This window comes from Lycium ferocissimum, chromosome 7, assembly GCF_029784015.1.
Source record: "Lycium ferocissimum isolate CSIRO_LF1 chromosome 7, AGI_CSIRO_Lferr_CH_V1, whole genome shotgun sequence".
NCBI classification, from domain to species: domain Eukaryota; kingdom Viridiplantae; phylum Streptophyta; class Magnoliopsida; order Solanales; family Solanaceae; genus Lycium; species Lycium ferocissimum.
The window spans coordinates 41,481,328-41,502,998 of record NC_081348.1 but is presented as its reverse complement, the minus strand read 5'-3'; the positions used below and the strand labels follow the sequence as shown (position 1 = coordinate 41,502,998).

Below are 21,671 nucleotides of genomic sequence, written 5' to 3'. Positions count from 1 at the left end.
AAGTTGGGTGGTTTTTACTCGCAAACACTACTTCAATGAATACAGATACCACATTTGTTTCTCTCACTAAATGTATTGAAGATAAATTTATCTTGAAGTGCTATAACTCATTCAACTTATCTTTAAATATTTTCTGATTTGTGTGTTAGAATTTGGATATTTAATAATTCAATCAAATACCTTAACGGAGTGCGAGAACGGGTTTAGTAAAGGTTGATTGTTGTGATACCATATTCATACATTTAATACAAAATCTTAGAGACAAAGATTGAGTAGTTCAAAATCTTTACACATATTGATACCTTTACTCATAGGGAATTGTAAATACCCATTTTTTCCCATGCTCTTGCTCACCATAACTTTTCTTCCATGCATTCTAATGGTGTTCACATCGATCCCCACACCTCGTGTATCTCAGTAACATCTTATTGTCTTCAAAATATCATCTTTGGGCCAAGCGATTCACGCCCTTTACATGAATCTGGTTTGCTTTTAAGCGTGTATGTGTGTTCTGCTTTGGTTTGTAGGCCAAGTCATCGTTTACCAAGAATGCAGCTGTGTTTGTTCGTTGAAATTCCTGTAAAGAAACCTTGTGCGCCAATGCACTCCTGTCAGGCTGCTCCGAAACTAAGATGTGGGTGGTGGCCTTGCATTGGTGATGAATATGGCATTTTTAAACCTTACACGAATCAAATTTCTCTCGTTTATTGGGCTTTTTGCATTTGAATTGAGTAAGCAGGTTCATGAACTGGTAATTCAGCTGCTCAAAGGGTAATCCAGTTGGACCTCTAAATAGCGGGGTTTATGTTTGGCTTTCACGAATGAATGTCAGGAACAGTATGTGGAATTAGATTGAGAAATCAGGTGAATAGATAAAGAAGGGCTTAAAGAAAGGCATTGACATAGCCTTGTATATGTCACAAGATGAGTTAAAGATGTCGATCCTAAAGAGCTCCTACGCATGGATTCATGTCGCTTAGTAGAAATGGTTTGAGGTTGTGGGGTTTTGAGGACTCTGGTCGATTAAGCTAAATTGCTAAAAATGTTAAGGGGTTGTTCTTGATGTAGTTGGAATGTACTTTATGAGGGTTCAAATATGTTGGACTTTGCCAAAACAAAGATGCAGTAAGAATGCAAATAGTTCAAGAGACTTTTGTATCGAAAATAGCATATAAGTTGAGACATTCACAACGCTTTCTTACAAGGTGCATAAAAGCACCAGTACTGCAAGAACAAAAATTACCCGATTCTTTTTACAAATCTGATTCTGACCCATAAAACAACAAATGATGTCATGTGATTCCTAGGTTTGTGTTAGAAGAGGGTAACAAAACTAGGAAGTGCCCAAAAAAGGAAAAAGAAAAAAAAAAACTGGACTGAAGGAAGATGTTAGAAAGAAGAGAAGCAAAAGATTTTGCTTCAGCTTGAAGCCATTCTTCTTTCTAAACAATCTTACACTTAACTAACATTCACTCTTTTCTTCTTTTAATCAGATACTTCTATTACCAGAGTATGGAAGTTAGTGATCGGAAAACAACTTCTTCACAGGGAATGGTGATTCCCATGTCATGATCGAAGCCGAATTCTTCGTCAGCGCAGTGGAGGAGGCACTGAAACTCAGGGTGAGTCAAGAAAGAAATTGGTACAATGTATCGAGTTCGGTTCTCTCCCACGTAAACTGCAAAATGTCCTTTCGGTACATCCATGGGAAGGTGATCTCCATCATCATAACCGTGCTTCTTACACAAACTCGAACACCTTTTAATAATTTGCTTCACAACTGCACCCTGCGTTAGCTTGTTTGATTTTCTGATGGCCATTTTGGTATGCTTGCTTGAAGAAATCAAAAGAAAGTTGAGAGCTTTAGGAACAACCAGAAGAAGAAACACCAATACATTTAATTTTGCTTTGAGAGAAAGAAAATGCCACTAAAGAAGTATTTGCGGTAGTGTTTGGGATAGAGGAATGTGAAGCCATATATGCAAGAAGACCCCAACTGATTTATCTTTGTTTATGAAGAAACCAACGTATTTGTAAAAGAAACAAACAAGATTATGTGGGCTTTGCACAAGAGTACTTAGGGTGCTAACAGCTTGGTACTTGGATTATTAATATACTTGGATTATTAATATTTTAACTGATGGGTTGTTCTTGCAGAATAGGAAGTACAGAGGAAATTAGATGTTTACAAAGTGACAAAAATGCAAATAAACAAATTGCTAGAAAAATCGAATGAACTATCATTTACAAATATCAATTAATTCCTCGAAAGAATACAATACCAAGTACAAGAAATTACCAGTCAATTAGTAGCATTTTTTAGCATAAAAAAATGAGCGAAGTACTCGAAGATAAAGTACCACTGGTTTGTTTGCACTTGGAACAACTCAGCCGTACGGAATCATCATTAACTAGTAATAAATCATTACTACTAAAAACCACAGTTATTATATACCATACACCCGATAACAAGAAGTCAAGAAGTAGATGCATGCCTTTGTTTTGATAAAAGAATGTTAGTGTGAGAACGAGGAGTCTTTGTTAAAGACTTTGAGATGTCTTCTCTTCTGAATTCTTCAATTGAGATTTTGTATTTTGCACTAGTACTGAATGATAAAATATACACATATTCATTCTCTTGTAACTCTGTTTGGTTTGGAATTTGGATTATAAAAATGATTATGATGATTACTCTTTTAATCCCATAAAAGCTTCTTATGATTACAGTTGATAATGGCCTATAATTTAGAAATCGGACCTTTTTTTTTTTTTTTTTTTTTTACAATACAGAGTAATTTTCCTGTTCGGGGTGCAAATAAACTTTTGTTTCTATGTTTACATATTTTTCCTTTGGCAGAATACATAGTTAGACATCTTAACTTGGCCTCCGTGACAGTTGAACACCCCAACTTTCATTATGACCATATAGACACTTCAACTTTACACGTGTGTATCTCGTGGACACCCGATTCCGGCAAACGTCACGCGTGATTCCAATTGCGGATGATGTGTCAAAATTGACAATTTAATGGATTACCAGCATTCTCATTATTGTCATTTTTTGGTTTCCTTTTATAATAGTCAACTAAAGCTTAGAACAATAATGAGAATATTGGGTTGTGTAGTGGACTCGTGTACAAGTTTTGGCAGAGTAACTGTTCGATTCATTTTTTATGGGTCAAGCACGTGAAAGAAATTAATGCAGAGTGACTTAACACTTGAAACCAGAACCACCGTCTACTATGATAGTATGTTAAATGATGTGATAAATCTATCTAAAAGTTTAAATTATAAGAGTGATATATTTTATCTGTTCAACCATGTCTTCAGAGTAGAGCCAAGAATGTCATTGCTACTACGTAAATACTATGCACTGCTAGTATATTACAATTCAAGAAGAATGCACCAATACCAGTATGATCAATTGACAGTAAAAATGCAAATAGATTGGGAGTCGAAAATGGGAAATCGATTAAAAGAGATTCTCTATTCTCATTGGGTGCAAAACACCAATGCAAGGAAATTTCCAAGATTTTTTTTTTTTTTTTGTACAAATCTTGATCCTGACCCCAAAAGAAAAACTACTAGTAATATCATGTGGTTTCTAGAAAAAGAAAAAAAATAGTGGAGTGAAGAAATTAGATGTTAGCAAAAGGAGAAGCAAAAAACACCAATTTGCTTCTGCTTGAGCCCATTCTTCTTCACTCAAAAATCTTACACCTAGTTCATGAGTATTCACTCTTTTCTTTCCTGTTGTACACTTCACTACCGGATCATGGAAGTTAGTGACTGGAAAACGAGTTCTTCGCAAGGAATTGTGATGCCCATGTCATGATCAAAGCCAAATTCTTCTTCAGCGCAACGAAGGAGGCACTGAAAATCTGGATGAGTCAGAAAAGAAATAGGTATGATGTATCGAGTTCGATTCTCTCCAACGTAAACTGTAAAATGTCCTTTTGGTACGTCAACAGGAAGGTGATCTTCTTCATCATCATAGACGTCCTTCTTACCTAAACTCGAACACCTTTTCAGAATTTGCTTCAAAATTGGAGCTTGTGGTAGCTTGTTTGATTTTCTGATTGCCATTTTGTATGTTTTCTTGAAGAAATATAAAGAAAGTTGAGAGCTTTAGTAAGAAGGAGAAAGATTAATACCTCCTTTTTGTTTTGAGAGAAGGTGGTGATATTTGGAATAAAGAAATGTGAAGCTATTTATGGAGGAAGAGAGAAAATTTTATACTCTCTTGTATGAATATTTTTTCGTACCACTATAAAATAAAAGGATGGAATTTTCAAGGATTAGAATCTTTGAGATCTTGTACTAATACAATTAGATCACTTAATTAGCTGATCTCTATCTTTTTTTATCTTATCCTAGTTTGTTTTAACAAACAAGTTGAAACACACCTATTTTTTGGTAAAGAGTGGTCCTAGGCAAACTTTTTGGAGTTTGGATAATTTCTAGGAGGAGTTGAAAGATTCAGTAAGCAAGCAAATTCATCAATTATATCGTATTTCTCGATGTTAACAGAATTGTGCGACTACAACTAGATAACACATTTATTTCCGTAGATTTCGTACTGTTCAATAAAATGTATGATACCTTAGCTTCCTTTTCAATTGTACTGCATTCTTATTTATATTGTTTGAAAAGAAACCAACATACTCCCTCCGTTCACTTTTACTTGTCAACTATTTCAAAAACAGATTTTCACTTTTACTTGTTCACTTTCGTATATCAAGAGAAAAATAATTTATTTTTTCTGTTTTAGCCCTAGCTAGCATTAGTTACTCATTCCAAATCATTTTCCAAACCCATTAAGAAGTCATGCACCAATTAATATGGGTATTATGGTAAATATGCACTTCATTTATTATTTCTTAAGGAGTGTCTGAAAGTCCATAGTGGACAAATAAAAGTGAACGGAGGGAGTATTTTCAAAGGAAACAAACATAGAGCTCCAAAATGAGACAGCAAACATGCACCTTGATACTTGGATGATACTAACAATATTTTAACGAGCATCGGGTTGTTCTAAAGAATATGATGCCAAGTACAAGAAATTACCAGTCAATTGTTAGCATTATTGGAATTACATGCTCTATTTCGCATAAAAATATGAGGGCAATTCTCGAAGAAAGTACCCCTTGTTGTTTACATTTGGAATAAGGAGAATTCAACTGTATGTAATCCATATTATTTACATACGATACAACCAATGACAATAAGAAGAGCAATAGAGAAACTGATGCAAAAGGTGGATTCAAAATATGAAGTTTATAGATTCTTACAGTGACCTCAAGTTAATATATAATAATAATTGGGTTTACATTCAAATATTTTAATACATGTACAACTTACAAGGTTTGAGTAAAAGTTACTGAATTCTCATGAACCCGAATAAAATATACTCTAAATCCACTGACTGCATTTTCTTTTTTGTCTAAAAAAATCTTAGTGTGAGAACAAGAAATATGTGTTAAAGAATTTGAGACGTCTTCTCTTGTAAATTCATCAATTGGGATATTGCATGTTGCACTACTGATTGATACACTCTGCACATTTCATTAGTAACTATTATATTTGTTTGGTTTGGATTAAAATCATTCCGATTAATTAAAAAAAAAGTTAGACAATTATGTTTTAATAAAATGATGAAGTTTTACATGTAATGCCCTACGTTGTCTTTTTTTGTGGTGTAGAAAATAAAAACTATTGTTTCTCTTTACATTTTTGTTATTGTTGTAGTTTCTCGAAACAATAACATAAATGTTTGAATTGTGTGACCAATTTGTATATTTCTCATAAGCTTCTAAGCGTGTGGAATTATTTTTAACAAGGGGTGAACTTGATACTTGAAACTAGAACCTATGCATGCTCTCGTAACACATTGAATTACGTAGGAGATTCAGTAAAAGTGCAAAACACTGAGAGATACTTGTATGGAAAATGGCAAATAGATTGAGAGACATTCACTTCTCTTAAGGGTGCAAATATATATAAACACCACTCCAAGTAAGAAATTCCAAGTTTTTTTTTTTTTTTTTTTTTTTAACAATCTAATACTGACCCATATAAAACACTAACTAATACTAGCACCATGTAGTTCCTCTAGAAGAGAAGCAAAAAACAGAAAATTAATTGCTTCATCTTGACTACACACTAGTAAGTACTACTCCAGAATCTTACACCTAATATTTACTCTTTTTTTTGTTTTTCTTTCTAACACTTCACTACTACTGAATCATGGAAGTAAGAGACCGGAAGACGACTTCGTCGCAGGGAATAGTGATGCCCATGTCGTGATCAACGCCAAATTCTTCTTCAGCATGATGAAGGAGACTCTGAAAATCTGGATGACTCAAAAAAGAAATAGGTACAATGTAACGAGTTCGATTCTCTCCCACGTAAACTGCAAAATGTCCTTTGGGTACGTCAATCAGAGAGTAGTCTTGGTCGTCGTATCCGTGCTTCTTACCTAAACTCGAACACCTTTTCATAATTTGCTTCAAGACTGCAGCTTGTGGCAACTTGTTTGATTTTCTAATTATGGCCATTTTTGTTTTTGAAGATATTTACAGAAAGTTGCGAGCTTTAGGAACAACAAGAAAGACCAATACTAATATAAAGAAGTTGTGGGGTTTGGAATAGAGAGATATGAAGCTATTTATTTATAGAGAAAACACAAACTTAAATTAATTATTTTTTTGTTCTTTTAGGGCGAGGAGTACGGGGGGCATCGTGAAGTAAATTAAAGGACGGTGATATACTGATATTGTGTTGAAGAGGACAAGATTAGGCATTGGGAGGAGAGGAAGGCAAAGCTCCATGACTTTACCCGTACATATTCGTCCCCTCTCTGAATTTCGATTTCATAGGTTGCATTAAAATATAACATGGAACTTTTGTTTAGTTTTCCAATGGTCGGATGATTCCCTTTCTAATTTACTCCGTACTTTGGTACTCCCTCCTCCATCTCAAATTATTTATTGTGTTTAACTAAAACTAGTTATCTCAAATTATTTGTCGTTTTAGAAGTTCAAGATATAATTAATTATTATTTTTTTATTTTATTCTTAGTATAATTTTGTCACTAATGGAGATGACACAAATAGAGTAAACATTTAATAGAGAGAGAATATAAATTAGACATAAAAAAGGTAAAGTCAGTCAAATCTTTCCTCCTAATTAATATTTCTTTAAGGGTATGAAACAAAAAACGATAAATAATTTGAGACGGGAGGAGTATATATGAAGTTACCACCATGAATCAATGTTATTAGGGTCATAATACAATGATTAGAAAATACACTTCTCTCTTATGGATTGTGTAAGGATTTTCATGGGATCGACTTATAATGTATTCGGATACTCTGCTCATTGTTTTACAATTTTTGATTGGATGTTCAAATTATTTCATATGATATTAAAGTCAAACTTTGACAGTTTCTCTCCGCATGTCTTATCGCTTTGAGCTTCTCTCTTAGCCCACGGGCTCCCTCTTGGGCTTCACTTCTGTCACAAATTAAATAAGCCTATTGTTTCATTGATATTGCTCTAGATCCACTCATTTGACTATAGAGTCTAATTTCTAACTCTCTAATTCAGTTCCACTCTTGTTGAGCCTCTCGTCTCTAGTTAAAAAAGAATGACAAAAAAGGACTACACGTGGAGAGGATGTTAGAAAATGTACTCGTCTCTTAATGATTGTTTACGGGTTTTCAAAGTGGTTTATAATGTTTTGGACTACACCCATTATCTTAAGGTGTTTGGTTTGATCATCACATTATATTCTTTTACAACTATTGCCAAGTTTCAATTTTGTGACATTGTCCAAAAAATATACTTGGCACTTTCCTACAATTGTTCGGCATCTTTATTTATCTTTGTTTATTATGAAGAAACCTAGGTAGCCAACATCTTGATACTTGGACGATACGACCAATATTTATCTCATTCCTCGATGAATTGATGCCAAGTACAAGAAATTACCAGTCAATTAGCATTACCTGACTTACATGCGCTTTTTTAATTGCCTTAAAAGATGAGGGTAGTTCTCGAAGAAAGTACCTATAGCTGTTTGCGCTTGGAATATAGAAAATTCAGCTGTACGGAGTCGATATCAATATATATTATTAAAAAGAGGATAGTTTACCCTAGGATTGTGACAAGTGGCAGCGTAGGATTATGACAAGTGGTAGTTTTAGGACAAAAAGTAGTTAATTAGTTATTGCTTTTTTAATTTAAAAATAATTAAGTATCTATTTTTTTAAAGGAAACACATAAATCTATAAATTGGATTAATTTAAATTAAAAGATAAAGAATTTAGATTAGAACATAAATTATTTGAAATTGGTTTGAAAAATAAACACATTTTTTTTATGAACAAGAATTACTACTCTTTCATATTTTATTGCCAAAAAAAGAATTACTACCCTATTTTTATCCTTAAAAAATAAAAAGAAAAAGAACAAAGATAAGACCACCAAAAAAAAAAAAAAAAAACTAAGTGAAAACTAACCCAAGTGCACGTCACTTGCCGCATTTACCCCACTAATTCACAAACACACACATGCACGGTTAAAACACCGATTTTTAGGCTCCTTCTTTGTAGCAACTAAAACACAAGTTTTTGTCTCCTTTTTTCTTATATTGAATTTGTATTTGTCCAAATAAATATCCTAAGCAGTTTAAGTTTTTGAATTTGAAATTACTTATATAAGACATCCTACTATAATAAAAGAAAACCTAGATTTCATAGCAAACTTATAAACGAGCTTTTCTATTTACTTCAACATCACAAATTAAAATAAAATATGATAGTATTTGGAATAAAGGTGAAACATTAACGTTAAAGCTATATATATATATATATATATATATATATATATATATATATATATATATATATATATATATATATATATATATATATTTTTTTTTTTTTTTTCAAAGTGAAAAATCCCTAATATGAACATTAACTTTCCACGTCCCAAATCCCACAATCCAAAATATGAACGTTAACTACCCCTATTTCCGTGCACACAACCACACACTAACACTACACACATAAAAATGTTTAACTTCCTCATAATAAGCTGATTCTGTTTTCTTAAACATCTTTTGAGGAAAAAAAAAAAAACACAATACACACACACAAAATAATGGCATGGCCACAAAAGTTGCCGATGAACAATTAAAATTCTGCGGCAATGGCAGATAATGTTCTGTTGTCCACGGCCAAAGCACAATGAGAGCATCATTGTCAAGTGCAACATCTTTTTCTCCAATACACAAAAATTAAAATGAAATGAAGATCACGATATCGATTTCTTATTATTCTAATTGGCCCGGAACGACCATTGTTGCGTTTCAAAGAGGATATTCCCGGGGGAGCCAAAGGATCTGAGACCAGGAAGAGGTAAGTTTCATAAAAATTCATGTCATTATTGAAGGAGAACACATAATGTACTAACAGCCAACTCAATTGGAAGGAACAAGCATGCTGAATCATGAAGTAGGCATGACACTTTAAATATACACTTATCCTTTTGTCAACATACTCAATGCAACTTCATATGGAAAGAAATATACTAAGAGTTGTAAAATTAGTGAATTGTTCATAACAATGCCATTCAATTTTTGCCGGGCTTATCTAGAAAATCATATCTTTGAAGTATAAGAATAACAGGATCTTAAAATCCTATACATTTTTTTTTTCTGATTAAAAAAAATTATGTTCCTAACAGTTCATTAACTGATACTATTTTGAAATTTGAGTTGGAATAAATTTCTTAAAAGCAATTTATCTTCTCTTGGTAAGCTTGGATATTAACTTATTAAGTCAAGTGATGCGTTAGAAAAAGCCACATGATAGTTTTTGGACAAAAACGTTAAAGCATTGTAATAATACCACATAATTGAAGCAGGACAGTCATAACAAAAAAAATAAAAAAAATAAAAATTATAATGAAAATAAAATACAGATGATATAATGGCATCTAAATTTAGAATTGCTACATTAAATAAAAAAAAAGTAAATAATAAATACTTAAATATATTATTGATAAGCTTAAACAATGAAGAATTTTGAGCAATAGAATTTATACCATAAATATATATAAAAAAATTATTTCAATAATAATAGATTCTACTTCTATTTATATCTATCTTATATAAATTAAAAGAAGAGTTGCGGGAATTGGATATTAAATCAAGTAAAAGAACTAATGCAATTTTCATATAGGTAATTTCAAAATGAAAAATTAAATCTTAAAATTTTATAATGATAACAAAAGAGAGCAGGAAAATTCAATTTCTTATTATAATTAATATAAGAAATAATTATAAAAATATAAATAGATTTTGCAACAAAATATTCAAAGGACTTATATATTTGTTTCTAGATTACTTCAAAATTACAATTTAGGGTAAAATATGATATTATTTGGATTATAGGTAAAAGCTAATTAAAATATAGATAGTAGGCAAATGAATAAAGAGCAGTATAGTTTTACAAATATGGTTAATTTTTTTATAATTCAAATTCAAATTTTATATTGATAATAACAAAGAAGAAAATTTTAAGTTCTACACGTAATGAAGAATAACAATCATTGACAAATATCAGTACATTTCTTGATAATATAATAATAAGAATTTTTCTTTTTATACTTTGGACGAATTCAAAGTCGTATCTTAATTTTAACCATGGCAATATTTCATAATAGGTAAAATAACAAAAAAGAGAAGACCAATTAAATTATGAAGGTACAAAAAACGTACAGATAGAGATAACGTGAGGACATTTATACATTTGAATCATTTTAAAAATAAAACAGAATAATTAAATAATTTAAAGAGTAGTATCTATAATTTTAGACAACTTGTGAAAAATAATATAAAAAGTAAATAAAAGATAACTCAAGCAAAAGGTTTTATTTATTTATTTATTTATTTATTTATGTTATACTATATTAAAAGTAGTGTAGTGGACAAGAATATTAATTCACTGATAAGTTAATATTGTTCGCATTTTTACTCGAAGTTGTTAGTGTTTCTTATTTACATAGCTTTATGCAGGAGATTCAAGCACGGGAGGTCATTGCTATGGCGGTAATGGTGTTGCTATTCTTAATGTCATTTTTTTTCTTATGCTCAAGGTTCATCCAATGCAATGAAGGCATCCGATTGTGAGTAAAATATGCTAACACTTCTCTTTGATTTATATATTTGTATAAAATCGAGTTAGGCTTTTAAACATTTCATAATAACTGTTTAAACATTTATGTTACAGTTAATTTTGGTTTTATAAATAGTTTGTGCATAATACATAATGTGATTTTTTTCTTTTGTTGTTCTCCGCGCATCGCGCGGGTACTTATACTAGTATTAACTAATAGTCACCGTAATATAGCTCCAAGAAACCATTGTTATTAACTGTAAAAATAGTCACTTTCATAGGTAGCATTTTCCTTTTATATCTGTTTTGTCAGGTGAATAATAAAACTTTTCTTTCCACCAAAAATAGGTAGCATAAAAAACCTTTAATTTTTTAACTTTTGTATCTATGAATTTAGCCCAAGAATCATTGTTATTTGGGCCATACTTACCACTATCAAATTACAACTTTGTCACGGTCATTTTCTTTGGCACCTTTTCAACGACAAAGGAAGAAACCAGTGTCTTTATTTATTTTTGTTTATGAAGAAACCAGTGTGTTTAAAAAAGAAACAAACAAGATTATATAGGTTTTGTTCAAGAGTTAGGCAACCAAGACCTTGATACTTGGACGATACTACTAGTAATATTTTGATAAATTAACTTTGAACTACCATATCGTCCAAGATACAAGAAACTACGTACCGATCAATAAAATATGAAAATTTGAGAATTTTTGTAACAAACTGTTGCATGTATTTACATTTTTATAGATTTATATGATAGCATCAATCAAAACTTAATAAAAGAATGATAGATGCAGTATTATCTTGTGCCTGCACTCTACAGACTATATATATATTCCCCTTTAACATGGCACCCTAGTTATTACTCCCTTCATTCCAATTTAATGGTCTAAAATAAGCCATGTAAATTTTTGGGAAGCAGCTTCCCTCCAGTAGACTCACTATCCAGTTTGTCCAGTGCACTGCTAATCAAATTACACCTGTTCCAATTTTATATCTAAGGGTCAAAATCTATTTAACCTAAACATCTCCTTATCATTGTTAAAAAAACCGATGAAAATAATGAATATAATTAAATAAAAAACCCATGAAAATAATAAAAATAAAAAAGAGAACTGGTCGCAAAGAAAAAGGAAAAAAGCTAACTTATAATAACAAGATTTTCACCAACATATATGCTGCCAATAAGGAAAGAATAAAATAGAGAACTATATTGGTATTGATCCAGATCGTATACACATTTTAATCATGATTTAGGAGGTCTTTTTGGTTTAATAGATCTTGACCAGTAGATTTAGATGAAAATAATGAATATAATAATAAAGCCTACTGGAAAAACCCATGAAAATAATAAAAATAAAAAAGAAAAATTTGAAAGAAAAAGGAAAAAAGATATCTAAATTATAATAACAAGATAATTCACCAACATATATTGCCATTTAATACTGTGATTACAAATTTGAGAACATAATATGGACAGTATAGTGTTTTGGTATTGATCCAGATCGTAGATAAAGACGGGGGCGTACACATTTTATTTTATAAAATGATATAATTATAAGGTCTTTTTGGTTTAATAAAAGATTGAAGAAAATTATAAATAATGATATATATATATATATATATATATATATATATATATATATATATATATATATATATACATATGGACAAAAAAAAAAATAAAGCCTATTGGAGGGAGCCGCTTTCAAATTTTTGAAATAGTAGAAAACAAGATAAATAATTGAAAAAGAATATATATATATATATATATATATATATATATATATATATGCTCTACCACAAAAATATTAGAAAGATATCATGTCGCATACTTTTTTGAGATATTGATGAAGTAGATAAATAATTGGAAAAGAATATATATTGTAGAATAAAAAAAGGTCTTGACTTTTAAATTTAATTGCTTTTTTAAAACATTTAATACTGTGATTACAAATTTGATTATATTAAGGACTTATTTAACATAATATGGACAGTGCAGTGGCAAATATAGATCTAAATCGCGGGCGTACCAATTTTGGGCGTACGCTTTTTGAACTTTCGCTTCCGGGCGCATTTTTTACGCCCCGCCTGGGGCTCGCAAAAAGCCTTTTAAAACACTGGTGGCAAATAGATCTAAATCAGACCAATTTTTGATTAAGCCTCTCCATTAATTAACTCCATTTTAAAGTTATAAAGATTGAAAGCACATGGCATGGGTTAGAATTAATGACTAAGATTTAATTGACTAAAACAAGGCCTAACCATAGTTCATATAATTAATAACTTATTCATAAATATATTAAAATATTTTCTCTCTCTTCCTATTTTGATATTCCATCTTTTTTTTCGATCATGAAAACTCTTTAATGGTGATATTTTCTATAATATAGACAACTTTTTCAGAAATATACAATTATTAATTGAATAATGGGGTCTATATTATGTGAATTAGTAAGCATCACAATTGAAAAAATGAAAAATATCACCAATTGAATAATGGGTCTATTGGGAAAAAAAAAATTAAGTGGCAAAAGATAATCGGGTAAATTAGAAAAGATATTTTACTGGGTAGGAAAAGTAAAATAGGTAGAGAGAGAAAAATATTCTAATATATTAATGGATAAGTTATTAATTATATGAACTATGGTTAGGGCCTTGTTTTAGTCAATTAAATCTTAGTATTAATTCTAACAACGTATATGCTTGAGTTTCTCTAATCTAAGCGCAGAGCTTTTAAAAGCTTGAGAGAAAAATGGAGAGGGCAATCCCCAATTTTAGTATGCTCAATTGGACTTTTCCCAGACAAATATGCAGTAAAATTATGTGCAAATAGATTGAGATACATTCTGTATCGAAAATGGCAAATAGATTGAGAAACATTCTCTTCTCTCACTGGGTGCAAAATAACACCACTGCGAGGGAAAAACTCCAAGACCACTTTTTACAAATTTGATTCTGACCCATAAAAACACTACTAATAATATCATGTGGTTACTAGGTCAGGGTTAGATGAAAATTAACCCCCCACCCCTTCTAAAAAAAGGAGTGAAGAAATTGGATGATAGAAAAAAGAGAAGCAAAAAAAACCACATTACTTCATCTCGAGCTAGCCCATCCTTCTTCACTAGAAAACCTTAGAACACCTAATATTCACTCTTTTAATTTCTTCTTTTCAAATACTTCATTAATTCACTAACGAAGCATGGAAGTTAGTGACCTGAAAACGGCTTCTTCACAGGGAATGGTAATTCCCATGTCATGATTGAAGCCAAATTCTTCTTCGGCACGTTGAAGTAGGCATTGGAACTCAGGGTGAGTCAAAAAAGAAATAGGTACGATGAAACGTGTTCGATTTTCGCCCACGTAAACTGCAAAATGTCCTTTAGGTACGTCAATGGGAAGATGGTATTCATCATCATAGCCCTGTTTCATCCCCAAACTCGAACAACTTAAAATTTGCTTCAAAACTGCAGCTTGTGATAGCTTGTTTGATTTTCTGATGCCCATTTTTGTATGTTTTCTCGAAGAAATCTAAAGAAAGTTGAAAACTTTAGGGGGAAGAAAGAGAAGCATAAACAAGTGGTGGTGTTGGAACTGTAGGGGATATGAGGCTATTTATGGAGGAAGGCCCAAACTATTTTAATCTCTTGTGTGATTAATTTCATTACCAAAATCAAGAGGAATTAACGACAAGCAAATTCTGTTGTTAAATAGTAAAATTCATCGTTAATTCTATTTTACAACTATGAGCAATTTAGCAATGGAATTTTTGACTAATTCCAATTTATTTATTTATTGTAGTGTTTTGTCCTACGGCCGCAATTAGAAAAGGAGGGAATATTTAAGGAATTAGAATCTATGAGATCTTGCACAAACACAATTAGATCACTTAGTTCTCGTGTTGGTATCACATTTTATACTTTTTTTATCAAACAAGTTGAAACACAACTGCTTTGGGAATTAAGAGTGCACCTAGACTAGGCAAGCTTTGGAAAATTGGGTAATTTCTAGATGAAGTACTTGAAAGGTTGGCTAAACAAATTAATTTAAATGGATTGCTGTTGACCGAATTGTCCCATTACATTTAAATAAGCACGTTTATCCCGTAGATTTCGTACTGTTCAGTAGAATTTCTTTGACACTTCCCTTTTCAATTGTTCTGCATTCTTATTAATTTATCTCTATTTTTAAGAAGCCAAGGTTTTTTAAAAAGAAACAAACAAAGATTATACTGTGATTTAGGCTGCCAACAGCTTGATACTTCGATGATAAAAATACTTATTACTTTAGCTAACAACATAAGAGAGCAATGATCTGAAATTATGAGCGATATTCGGAAACGAGCGTTTGCAAATTTAAATTTTCCCACTCCTCTCGTAGATCCAGCTCTTAATGATGAATTAGACATGGTAATTAGTAGTAATTACTAATTGATCTTAGTAGGACAGCTATATATTATAGTTAAGAAAAGAACTTCTTAGTTGTAGGACTACAATCATTTGATAGTGAAACAAGTCTCATTTGATAATTAAGATGATGTTTACTTACTGATTTGTGAATTGCTATGAATGTGCATGCGTTGTCTGGTGGCTTTTAAACATATCCAGTTGCTAGATTGTACCTTTTTTAATGCATAGTGCATATATACCGTACGTGATATCCTTATCCTTAAACTTGCACAATTAAATTTGATGTGTGGGTCCAGTAGTGTATATTTCGTCGAAACTTCCTATCAAAACACCCCCATGTTAGATGGTTTATCATGAAATCGTCCAACTCGAGTTCGATGATTGATTGATTTTAGGGATTGTGCTATATAACATTTGCTTTTTATCATATCTTTGCCTAGACAATTACCTAGACTGGCAAAAACTAGTATTAGATCATCTTTCTTGAGAACCAAAGGATTAGGAGTATTACAAGGTTATCATAGTATTCTTGATTTGTCGGCTTGATCGCTTGTCTTATTTACTGTCTTCTTAGCGGATGTTTTTTGTCACCCTACGAAAATATTTAGTCAAATAATGTAAACTCAGTATCTTCCCCCTTATATATTAAACAGGATTCCTTTGTCCGGCTCAAGTTATGTGTCTATTAACTCTAAATCTTGACATTGAATCACAAGTAAAAAGCCTACCAGCATTTGCAGTAATTCTTGGATTCTTGAAATTTGGTACTCCTACATAAAAAAGAGCTAGCTATAATCGAATTGGTCCATTTGGTTATGGTCACACCCATTTGATTTCAACTACCCTCAATTCCTTGGCCTCAAGTTTTATCATTTATAGAAACAACTAAGATGAAAATATCAAGAAGCATCATGGTCCCGGAAGTGGGGTATTTTATCAATTATAGGACCATCTAAAATTTGAGGCTGATAATTAGACCAACATATGAATAAAGGAGTGAAGTTAAGATGGCAGTTTCAAGTAGTTGATGCTGATATCACACAGGACCTCACAGTATATATTGTCTTTACTAGTACAGTAGTACTAACTACTTATTGTGAGTGAAATATATTTGGACTGCAAGAGTAACATGGCCTCCATGTGCTATGAGTCACCATCACACAACCCATATATGATATTGTTGTTCACTCATTTGTTGTACAAACTCCGTGCTTTGGTGAGTACATGGACCAGGCCACTTACTATCATGTAGGATGATGTGGTCAATAAAATCCAACACCCTTAATCAGATATCTCCGATTCAATTAAAAAGGAAAAACTCCTATCTTTTCTTTCAATGGCCGGGATAAGACACTATTACCCCCTGAACTATACCCGAAGTTACTACGACACACCTTACCTTTCCCAGAGTCCTATTACCCCCCTAAACTTATTTAAAACGGAATAATTACCCTCCTAAACGCTAATGCCCACTCTCATATGAGAGAGTGACATACACTCTCCTTGCCACATGTGTATTTATTTGTTTTCTTCTTTCTTTTTTTAAATTTTTTCAGCTTACGTGTCAATTTTTTTAAAAATAAAAAACTGAATTTTCGTTAAAAAAAATGAGTTTTAAAACCCTTTTTTTTAAACCCATTTAAAAAAAATTAAAAAAAACTGAAAACATGGATTAAAAACTGAATTTTCTTTTAAAAAAATGATTTTTAAAACCCTTTTTAAAAAAAAAAAAAATTGAAAATTTGTCTTTTTTTTAAAACCCGTTTTTTTATTAAAAAAAATTGAAAAATGATTTTTTTTTTTTAAATATGGAAAAATGGATTTGTTAAAAATATGGAAAACTTGGTTATTTTTTAAAAAAATCTTGATTTTCATGATTTCATTTTCTTAGGACACTTTTATTTTTCAAATAAAATCCGGAAAAAGTGTTTTTCTTGTCAAAATGTGAAAAAAACTGAATTTTTATAAAATTTTGAAAAAATTAATTATTTTCTTAAAATGTGAAAAACCCATTTTTAAAACTAAATGTGGAAGACTAGATTTATTTTTAAATTTTAAGAAAATGCAGATTTTTAAGATAAAAAATTAAGTTTTCCCCTTTTTATGTTTCTCACTTTCTCAAAGAGAGTGAAACACACTCTCCTTGCCACGTCAGCGTTTAGGGGGTAATTATTCCGTTTTAAATAAGTTTAGGGGTAATAGGGGCGTGTGAAAAGGTAAGGTGTGTCGTAGAAGAACTTCAAGTATAGTTCGGGGGTAATAGTGCCTTATCCTTTCAATGGCCCTATACAGTGGGTAAATTTCGAGTACCAAATGTGTAAAGTAGAAAAAAGAGTACATGACCACCTCCTTTTTCTAATTATTTCATTAATTCATGGGTCTCTGAAAGAATTATTGGGTTACGTGTGAATTGCACATGAATTTCATAACATTTTGAAATTAAATTTATATATTTAAAAATTACATCAAAAATATTTAAGGTCATAATCTTTAATAGCTAAGGATAGTCGAGAAAAATGTTTGTTAAAAATTGATTGTCAAATAGTAATAGTGTCAAACAATTGTGCCGTTCTAAAAATTGATTGTCAAATAGTAATAGTGTCAAACAATTGTGCCATTCTTCAGTTTTCTTCATTCACTCATTATTTACTTCATGCACCACTCTTGAAAAGTCTCGTTTTCAGTACTTACCATTTTCAGCTACCCCTATTTGATCATCCTTTCTTTCTTGCATGTGCGTTTCCTTCTTTTTGCTCCAAAAATGCACGTATAATTGATCAGTAAAACTGAAACTATTATCTTGCATGATGATGAATTAAATTACTCTTTCTACTTGGTGAAGGTTATACATTTTATGGTAATCCCAAGTTAAGATTCAACCATTGGAGGACATTACTATTTTTTTCTTGATACATCTTCCGTCACAAAATACTTGTCGTGTACTCGTGTTTTTTATTTACACGTTCTTTAAGAAAACATTAATTAGGAGGGGTATTAGACTATTTACCCTTATCTATGTCTTTAGTAATATATATCCCACCGTTCACTTTTACTTGTGAGATTTCGCTTCTCGAAAGTTAATTTGAATTTTCAAAGTTAAATTGAATTAGATTAATTCAATATTTTAAAATTAAAATCAAAATGTTCGAAAAATGCCATAAGTTGCAATTCTTCTCACATTAGTATGTTGAAAAAAATACATCCTAAGATGATGGTCAAAAGCCATGTAGTTTGACTCTCGAAAAACAAAACGTGACAAGGAAAAGTGAACGGAGCGAGTAATCTCTATTTATGTACTCATCATAATTGAGGGTTTTGAAGTCTTCAAAAACAATTACTACTAACTACTAAGGGTAAAATGAAACAAATAATTAATTTGTCTTGAACTTCTAAATGACAAGTACTCCCTCCGTTCGCTTTTTTACTTGTCACATATTGACTTGGCACGCCTATTAAGGAGTCAAAATAGAATGAAAAATTTACCATATTACCCCTAGTTATTGTTAACCTAATGATTGAAATCAATTAAAGCTTACAAAAAAAATGTGCAGCCAACTAATTAAGTAATAAGTTCCAACAATTCACATATTCCCCATAAATTGGAGCCAAAATTTTCATATTAAGCCAAGTTTGTCTCTTGATTTTCTAAAGTGGGCAAGTAAAATTGGACAACTATTTTTAGTATAGTGGACAAGTAAAACTGGACGAAGGGAGTATTTTGAGACATATAATATTTAGTAATGACAACAATTCTTTTGAGACGGCGAGAATAGTTAACAAGTATCGTGAATGCAAGATTTACAACTACTCCCCTCGTCCATTTTTACTTGTCCTCTATACTAAAAATAGATGTCCATTTTACTTGTCCGGTTTGAAAAACCAAGAGATAATATACCATTTCATACCTGTTTTACCTTTAGTATTAATTATTGAGTTGAAACCTTAAATGAATTTTTAGGGTCTGCACAATTTTGAAAGTATGTTTGATTGATTAATCATTAGATAACTTAGTACTAATTAGGGTGATATAGTAAAATTATTACATCTAAAAATTGTGCGTGTGTTTATGGGTTTGGGGGGGGGGGGGCTAGCCTTCAAGCGTGGAGTTCGAAACTCAGCTTTTGTCTAACTATATATTTGTATTACATTTTTCGTCAAATATATACAAATTATTAATTTAGAACCTAGTAACTTTAAAGAATTAGAACCCCAATCCACAAGCTTCAAATCTTGATTCCACCTCTGGTAAAAATGGATGGAGGGAGTACTAGATTCTAACCTTCATTACTTTTCCTTTTCTCCCATATTAATGGAGCCAATTAATTAGGCAGCTTTTGTTTGGAAGATTTGATTTAATTATGTGGTGCTCATACCGGAGTTGTGGATGGGTCTCATTGATATTGTGTGATAATAACTACTCTTCTGCAAATGATATTGATGTTGGGAGAGGACCATTTTGAAAAGGAAATTCTTCTAACAAACCGTGAGGCTACCAAAATATTGTCTGAATTGGAAAGTTAGACTAAAATGCAATAAAATTCAAGATGGCCTCTACTAAATATCATGATAAAATACAGAGAGGACTAGATTTATTTGAAGAAGTTGTAAATTGTCAAAAACCTAGGAGATATGCGGTAAAATCATAGGAGTAACGTGGAAATAATTGAATATTCAAAGTGTTTAAATCATACTATCACGAGGTTTGAATCTTGATTGTTTTTGTACTTTTCATTAATTAACTATTGTCAAAACAGGGAAAAAATAATTAGAGAACGCCAACCAAACACAAAATGTCAATTCACATGAAATAATATAATTCCAACTAACATAGGTTTTACAGACAGATCCAAAGGAATCAGTTATCTTAGCATAGATTTACACGAAAAAACTTTCTTACTATGACTGAAAGATTCTCGAGAAATTAAAAAGAAGATTATAGTCCTTATTTTGTACTACTACACGAGAGAACTGCACATGCCTTTCTGTTTAAATCTTATTGCAGCACTTGAACTTTTTTTTTTTCAAATTCTGAATAGGATCAAAGGATACAAGAAACCAAACATTCACAAAAAGAAAAAAAGAAAAAAAAAAAGGCATTAAAAAAGAAAGGTTCCTATTTCGTATTTTTTAGTACAGTAATTGCTCGTCCGTGATTTCTCTGCAGTACCCTTTGGTCTTATTTAAAGATGACATAGAAAATTGGCTTGTTCAATTGGAATTTGAATTTCTAAAAGAAATGAAAGTTTTACAAAATACTATGGTACCAAAATATAAACTCCCTCCGTCCCAATTTATGCAATGGTATTTGATTGGCCGCATAATTTAAAAAAGAGTGGCCTTTAAGATTTGTGGTTTAAAATAAGTCATAAATATTTGTGTATTTTTAAATCATTTTATTAAGAATAAAATATATATTTTTTAATTTTAAAGTTAAATATTACTATAAAAAGCGTCATTCCTTCAGACTGGCTAAATGGAAAAGAATATCACAAAATTGGGATTGAGATACTAACAACTACTAGTATTAATTCATGGGAAAAGGTGTAAATATACCCCACAACTTTGAGATTTAGAGCAGATAAATCCCCGTTATAAAAGTGGTGTAAATATACCCCTACAATTACAAAATGGTGCAAATATACCCTTTTTGCTGACGGAATTTTTTTTAAAATCATTTAGTTTATCTTTTTAATTAAAAAAATATCACGTAGCTAAAAAAAAAAGTCTACCCATTTTTTTAGTAGACATATTTTTCTAAAGCCACATGATAATTTTTTTTCTGGTGGTTTGAGTCTGGTTCATTTAAAAAAAATGGGTAGACTTATCTTTTTAAACAAGTAAAATTTACTTGGCATAGCTTCCATTATTACCTATTTATGGAACATAACTAAACTTTTCAATAATTATATTTAGTAGCTAAAGTATAACATATATTTACTCCACATGTGGTTTTTTACGTTATCCGATAACTTTCCACACCCCTAAATTTAATTTAACAAAAACGTCTCTCTCTATCCCACTAACTTCACGCCATTATTCACAATATCCCTAAATTTTCTCCAATTTCAAATC

The 21,671-nt window shown here is 31.1% G+C and overlaps 4 protein-coding genes across 4 annotated transcripts; all 4 read right to left on the bottom strand.

The window, feature by feature from the left end:
* Positions 1–597: 597 nt before the first annotated feature.
* LOC132065089 (protein SMALL AUXIN UP-REGULATED RNA 12-like) lies at positions 598–1,820 on the bottom strand. Its single transcript, XM_059458326.1, has 2 exons — positions 680–1,820; positions 598–646 (listed from the first exon to the last, which is right to left on the bottom strand). Exon 1 carries the CDS (start codon positions 1,818–1,820, stop codon positions 1,503–1,505), a length of 318 nt encoding a protein of 105 aa, XP_059314309.1. The 3' UTR covers positions 598–646; positions 680–1,502.
* A 686-nt stretch (positions 1,821–2,506) lies between these two features.
* On the bottom strand, positions 2,507–4,303 carry LOC132065088 (protein SMALL AUXIN UP-REGULATED RNA 12-like). The gene has a single exon (XM_059458325.1). The coding sequence runs from the start codon at positions 4,084–4,086 to the stop codon at positions 3,766–3,768; it is 321 nt and encodes a 106-aa protein (XP_059314308.1). The 5' UTR covers positions 4,087–4,303; the 3' UTR covers positions 2,507–3,765.
* A 673-nt stretch (positions 4,304–4,976) lies between these two features.
* Positions 4,977–6,943, bottom strand: LOC132065087 (auxin-responsive protein SAUR50-like). Its single transcript, XM_059458324.1, has one exon. The coding sequence runs from the start codon at positions 6,555–6,557 to the stop codon at positions 6,237–6,239; it is 321 nt and encodes a 106-aa protein (XP_059314307.1). The 5' UTR covers positions 6,558–6,943; the 3' UTR covers positions 4,977–6,236.
* A 7,040-nt stretch (positions 6,944–13,983) lies between these two features.
* LOC132065091 (protein SMALL AUXIN UP-REGULATED RNA 12-like) lies at positions 13,984–14,789 on the bottom strand. The gene has a single exon (XM_059458328.1). It carries the CDS (start codon positions 14,695–14,697, stop codon positions 14,383–14,385), a length of 315 nt encoding a protein of 104 aa, XP_059314311.1. The 5' UTR covers positions 14,698–14,789; the 3' UTR covers positions 13,984–14,382.
* Positions 14,790–21,671: the final 6,882 nt, after the last annotated feature.